Source organism: Aptenodytes forsteri, unplaced genomic scaffold, assembly GCF_000699145.1.
Source record: "Aptenodytes forsteri isolate BGI_AS27 unplaced genomic scaffold, ASM69914v1 Scaffold46, whole genome shotgun sequence".
NCBI lineage: Eukaryota > Metazoa > Chordata > Aves > Sphenisciformes > Spheniscidae > Aptenodytes > Aptenodytes forsteri.
In genome coordinates this window covers 5,171,303-5,178,162 of record NW_008794774.1, presented here as the reverse complement: position 1 = coordinate 5,178,162, position 6,860 = coordinate 5,171,303, and the positions used below count along the sequence as shown (strand labels likewise).

At 44.3% G+C, this 6,860-nt stretch overlaps 1 protein-coding gene across 1 annotated transcript in view; it reads right to left on the bottom strand.

The window, feature by feature from the left end:
* LOC109279324 (RNA-directed DNA polymerase from mobile element jockey-like) overlaps window positions 1–3,051 on the bottom strand; it is a gene marked incomplete at its 5' end in the record, with an annotated part of 7,898 nt that extends 4,847 nt beyond the window's left edge. Inside the window, one exon of the mRNA XM_019470755.1 lies at window positions 2,023–3,051. Coding sequence (XP_019326300.1) covers window positions 2,023–3,051 — 1,029 coding nt within the window. The remainder of the gene's footprint in view (window positions 1–2,022) is intronic.
* Window positions 3,052–6,860: the final 3,809 nt, after the last annotated feature.

Here is a 6,860-nt window from a genome sequence, read left to right as displayed (position 1 = left end):
CCCCCAAGTCCTTCTCCTCAGGGCTGCTCTCAATCCATTCTCTGCCCAGCCTGTATTTGTGCTTGGGATTGCCCCAGCCCATGTGCAGGACCTTGCACTTGGCCTTGTTGAACTTCATGAGGTTCGTATGCATATATGTATGAAGGGACACCTTTCTGCTGGCCATGTTCACCTCCTAAAAATGACAGCCACTGCTATGAATGCAGACCTGCTGCAGATTGTAGAAGAAGGAGAGAGATTTAATCTAGCTCCTTATTCCCACTGAGTTTTATCTAAACCCACCCATACAGAAAACTTAAGTATTTGCATAACTTCTCTGCACACATGCTTAAAATAGTACAAAATTGGCCACTGTTCAGATGAGTCAAAATAAATGATAGGGCCAGCAATAAAACGATATTAATATGTCTAAATAGTGACTTTCCCCAAGCTCTGCAATCTGTGAGATCAGGCCAGCAGACCACCACCCATCTCCCTGCTGCACGATATTCTCAGATCAAACTCTTCACTGCAATGCTTGAAAGGCTCCTGATCCCCAAGGAAAATAATAGATGGTCAGGAAACTGTGTGCTAAGTTCAGAAACTATTTCAGATGTAGTGTACTGTGCCTGAAAAGAAAGCAAACTTATTACTCACAGCTGCATTGCAACAAATTCAGAGACGAAGCCATTGAGGGCCCCTTTGTATTTTCTTTGGCCTCCACACAAATTGTTGACATCATTTCAGTCTTCACCATTCATCTACTGCTGTTCTCAGTTTAAAGCTGTATTTCAAAGATGGGAGAAGTTCTGGTCAATCAGTGGAGGGATTCCTCTGGGAACTCCTGCACCTTTCACTATTGCCTGAAGCAAATGATCCCATGCAAAAATGACATCAAGTAGCCATGCAAACCTTTAAAATTTTCACTGGGCGAATTCAGGACTCTAAGAATTCAAATAAATTCATAAACAAAAAAATAAATAAATAAACTCATAAGTAGAAACAGAATTACACAATAGCTGCAAAGTTATTTATGCTCTTTGTATTACCTCATAGAATTGCATCTCTCAGGGTGGCTGAGGTTGGAACGGGCCTCTGGAGGTCATCTGGTCCAACCAACCTGCTCTAGCAAGGCCAGCTAGAGCAGGTTGCCCAGGACCATGTCCAGATGGCTTTTGAATATCTCCAGGGATGGAGAATCCACAACTTCCCTGGGCAACCTGTGCCAGTGCTCAGTCACCCTCACAGTGAAAAGGTGTTTTCTGATGTTCACACAGACCCACTTGTGTTTCAGTTTGTGCTCATAGCATGCTTGGTTTTCTTAAATTTGGCCTATCGAGATTTCATGGGTGGAATTCTGAGTGAGCTAAAACACAGCTACTCACACTGACTTTTATAATGCACCATGCAGAGATAGTAAGAAATCAGGGGTGGCAGCAGACACAAGGAGACAAAACTTCTGAATTAATGGCTCTAACATTGATTGGCACAAATTATTTACAGCAAACTGTTCATAGAATAGAATCATAGAATCATTGAGGTTGGAAAAGACCTCTAAGATCATCGAGTCCACCCGTCAACCCAACACCACCATGCCCACTAAACCATGTCCCTAAGTGCCTCATCTACACGTCTTTTAAATACCTCCAGGGATGGGGACTCACCCCCTCCCCTGGCCAGCCTGTTCCAATGTTCCACCACTCTTTCAGTAAAGAAATTTTTCCTTACATCCAATCTAAACCTCCCCTGGTGCAACTTGAGGCCATTCCCTCTCGTCCTATCGGTAGTTACTTGGGAGAAGAGACCGACACCCACCTCGCTACAACCTCCTTTCAGGTAGTTGTAGAGAGCGATGAGGTCTCCCCTCAGCCTCCTTTTCTCCAGGCTGAACAGTCCCAGTTCCCTCAGCCGCGCCTCATAAGACTTGTTCTCCAGACCCCTCACCAGCCTCGTTGCCCTTCTCTGGACACGCTCCAGCACCTCAACGTCCTTCTTGTAGTGAGGGGCCCAAAACTGAACGCAGTATTCAAGGTGCGGCCTCACCAGTGCCGAGTACAGGGGCACGATCACTTCCCTACTCCTGCTGGCCACACTATTTCTGATAGAGGCCAGGATGCCATTGGCCTTCTTGGCCGCCTGGGCACACTGCCGGCTCATGTTCAGCCGGCTGTCGACCAACACCCCCAGGTCCTTCTCTGCCGGGCAGCTTTCCAGCCACTCTTCCCCAAGCCTGTAGCGCTGCATGGGGTTGTTGTGGCCAAAGTGCAGGACCCGGCACTTGTCCTTGTTGAACCTCATACAGTTGGCCTGGGCCCATCGATCCAGCCTGTCCAGGTCCCTCTGCAGAGCCTTCCTACCCTCGAGCAGATCAACACTCCTGCCCAACTTGGTGTCGTCTGCAAACTTGCTGAGGGAGCACTCGATCCCCTCATCCAGATCATTGATAAAGATGTTGAACAAGACCGGCCCCAAAACAGAGCCCTGGGGAACACCGCTCGTGACCGGCCGCCAACTGGATTGAACTCCATTCACCACAACTCTCTGGGCCCGGCCGTCCAGCCAGTTTTTGACCCAGCGCAGAGTCCACCTGTCTAAGCCGTGAGCCGCCAGCTTCTCTAGGAGAATGCTGTGGGAGACGGTGTCAAAGGCCTTACTGAAGTCCAGGTAGACCACATCCACAGCCTTTCCCTCATCCACTAGACGGGTCACCTGGTCATAGAAGGAGATCAGGTTGGTCAAGCAGGACCTGCCTTTCATGAATCCGTGCTGGCTAGGCCGGATCCCCTGGTTGTCCCGCTCATGCCTTGTGAGCGTCCTCAAGATGAACCACTCCATAATCTTCCCCGGCACCGAGGTCAGGCTGACAGGCCTGTAGTTCCCCGGATCCTCCTTCCGGCCCTTCCTGTAGATGGGCGTCACATTGGCAAGCCTCCAGTCGTCCGGGACCTCCCCCGTTAACCAGGACTGCTGATAAATGATGGAGAGCGGCTTGGCGAGCACCTCCGCCAGCTCCCTCAGCACTCTCGGGTGGGTCCCATCCGGCCCCACAGACTTGTGAGTGTCCAGGTGGCGTAGCAGGTCATTAACTGCTTCCTCTTGGATTATGGGGGCTTCATCCTGCTCGCCGTCCCCGTCTTCCAGCTCGGGGGGCCGAGCACCCTGAGGATAACAGGTCTGCCTGTTAAAGACTGAGGCAAAGAAGGCAATGTTCCCCCCTGCATCCAATAAAGGATGGAGCTTCTCCTTGGCTCGAGGAGTTGGCCTGTTGTGTAACCACTTTCCAGAAAAGCCGGGACTCAGATAGAAGTGGGTTAAGCCATGGTCTAACATACACCAGCTCACCTGTGGTTGTGAATTAAGTGCTTGAAGGTCACTGAAAGCATTGGCTTAGCTGGTTAAATTGCTATTTAGTTTAAACTTCAGCATAATGGTAACTCTGTACGCTACGGTAGGTCAGGTGGTTACTTGATCCTTTTTGAGGGGTGTGCAGTTTCACCCTTATGGGGGTGAAGTTGCCTTTGGTGTGGAGGACCAGGACAAAGCTCGCTCAGAAGAGTTGGGCAGCGGCTGTGCTGTACCCCACCCTGGCATCAGCTTCACTGGAAGAGTGCCGGTGCTTTGCGTGGGGTTACACAAATCCAAACTCAGAGGAGGTTGGAAGTGGGTCACGAGTCCACACAAATGTAGGTTTCAGTCACAGTGAAACAGCCGCAGAAATACAGCTCCTGGCTCATGCATTGTCATTTCCAGAGGTACACTTAAAAATCTTTCCCCTTTTCCCTTTTGGCCAGACAAATTTTCTGAGATGTCGTTTTTTGCAAGGTCTCTTTTTCATTGAAATGTACCCTTTTTCTAATAGATGTATGGTATATGTTTGCAGTAATTACAGAAGATGTTGTCCTTTTCATTTATGCCTGCGCAATCCAGTTTGACATCATGTCATAAAAGTTTATGTGTTGTGTTCTCTGAGCTCCTTACTAATATTCCTGGCATTCTCCCTGGTTATCCAAAATCAATACCATTGCTCCTCTCTCAATAAAAAATGGAGCGTTGAACAGGGTCCAAATGTGCACACTGACAATCTGCAGCAATTAGATGCTGTGCTAACAAATGGCCATCCCACGGGGTGATAAGGCGGGACCAGAAGGATCACTGATGTCTTTCACAGGGGAGCCTACAAATAACTGGGACTTTAAGAAGTGGATTCGCTCTCTGTCCCTGTCTCTCTCATTGGACAGCCACAGAAACAGTGAAGTCAGGGCAGAGAGGCATTCAAATTAGGAACCTTGGCGATCAATTTTTACTTGCAGCTGGTGGATTGTAATCAATGTTAATTAACCAGACTCCTTTTCAGACCAGGCTACACCGAGAAAGCAACTGCTTTTATTTTTGACCAAGACAACTGATTTTGCTGGTCTTCAGAAGGGACACAGTGATGGCTTTGTGAGCTGCAACAGAATACAAGATTAGGGAAATCAGAATGGAGAGACTTTAAGTCCTTTAGGAAAATATGCCTTCAGGGATAGAGGAAACAGCAGCAGATATCTCATTTATGGAACTGGCAGTGGGATGGTGCAGTGCTGACCCTGTGGCTCCTAGTTCAAATTCAATGCTAGTTGTGGAGACCAAAAATTATTTCAGTTTTTTCAATGAACTATGCAAAATAGACATTTGTTCTCAGGTCAACTTCAGGAGAAAAAGTGCTGAATCAGAAGTGGCACCCACAATGTTAGAGTCTTCACAGATTTCTCTTGTGTATTTGATGCTATTCATAAAGTCCTATTTCCTTTAAGGTTGCAATTAGGAGAGCATTTTAAATTTCCATATTTAAAAAAAAAGTTTTCATTTTCATTGCTGCAGAAAGGTTGAAAATGTGATTAAAATATACTTCAAAAACATGGAAACCAGAAGATTATTGTAAGCATATTCCCCTTATTATTTTTTAAAAAGGGTGGGAGAACAGTAGGAGAAGGGCTGCATCCTGGTGTTTGGACCCAGGTTTGGCAACACTGCACACCTGGAAAGACAGCCAAAGACCGAACAAACATACAGGCTGAGTTGTCTTCTCTTTTCCTGAAATGCTTGCTGCCAGGTGGGTGGACACAGTCAGAGAAAGCTGATACTGCTCCTTCATGGACTATACCTGTTCTTCAGATAAACAAAGGAGTTAATTTTCTAGTGCTGTCAGACTATTGCCTCTTCCTGACACAAGACTCTTTAAAAATTCACAGCGCAAGAGAGGGAAAATATACTGCAAAGCAGGATTTATATACTTGCCTATATGCAAATCTTGCTGCATTGATCTGTGAATTTAGTGAATAAAGCTGTCTTTCCAGGGATCTTTGACTGGAATTAAAATTGAGGCTTTCAATGAACTCTGAGTGGCACGAGAATGAACTCTAGATAGCACCAGAAAATATTGTTATTCCTCAGGCTTAGTGGGGGGCTTGATTGCAAACTCACTGTGACAGGGACCTTTTCTTTTCTGCGCTTGTACTCTGGAAGCCAGCAGGACACAGTTTCCAATTAGTTCTTTTAAGCATAGCAGTGATACATAGGCATTAATGCAAAACTAGTATGAGTGACTTGGTCTAAGAAAAGGCAAAAACACTAATACAATGTGCTGTGCTATATGGATAGTAACAGGTAAAGCTCTGATTTTTTGGTCACAGTTACCACAGGTAAGTCACTTAATGGCTGTTGCTCAGTTCCCTCTATGTGTAGTTGGAATAAGAGTAATTCCTTCTTTCTGTCCTTTCTCTTGTCACTTAAGATGTAATCTTGCAGAATAGGATACTTTCTTTAATGGATTTGCATAACATCTAGCACAACTAGGACTGAGAGGGTACAGGGAAGGAGGTATCTTGACTCCACAGAGGTTTGTTTGGATAGCTTAGATAGCGTATGAAATTACTAACTGGGGGCAAAAAAAAAGATGTTGACTAGTCTATGAAGTTTTATAAAACACAGAATTTCTTTCTCATGCTTCAGACATCTTGGGGTAATTTTTTTCCTAGGAAATGTAAGGGAATATGGAAAGCATATGCCAGGAGTGTAATTTAGCCCAGTTTTATTACAGACATGGCCTACCACTACCGGGAGAAAAAGGTAGTCTCTGCCTAATGCTATGGCTACAGGAGGTAGCAGAGGCACCCCCTGTGCTTTATGCAGTATGGCTCCACTCACAGTGGAGCAATCCAGCGCAGAATTCAGAGCTACAGGAGCAACAGTAAATGCACACTGCCTTCTGGTGTGGAGAGCTGGAAGCCATTCCTGCTTCAAAAGAAGAAAAAGAAAAACAAAAACAAAAACAAAAACAAAAACAAAAACAAAAACAAAAACAAAAACAAAAACAAAAACAAAAACAAAAACAAAAACAAAAACAAAAACAAAAACAAAAACAAAAACAAAAACAAAAACAAAAACAAAAACAAAAACAAAAACAAAAACAAAAACAAAAACAAAAACAAAAACAAAAACAAAAACAAAAACAAAAACAAAAACAAAAACAAAAACAAAAACAAAAACAAAAACAAAAACAAAAACAAAAACAAAAACAAAAACAAAAACAAAAACAAAAACAAAAACAAAAACAAAAACAAAAACAAAAACAAAAACAAAAACAAAAACAAAAACAAAAACAAAAACAAAAACAAAAACAAAAACCACAGGACCTAATTTTCCAAGCACGTATTTGCTGACAATAAGGATCAAATTTACCACTCCAGGTATTCCTAGAACAGTCTGGATACAGAAAGCAAGCCTCCTTTTCTCTTTCTCTCTTTAAAATAAACTGGTTTCTAGCTTTCCATGAAGCAGAAACTTCAGTCCTAACTGACCATGTGGATCATAAGCTGTGGCAAAATATATGTAACCAGCAG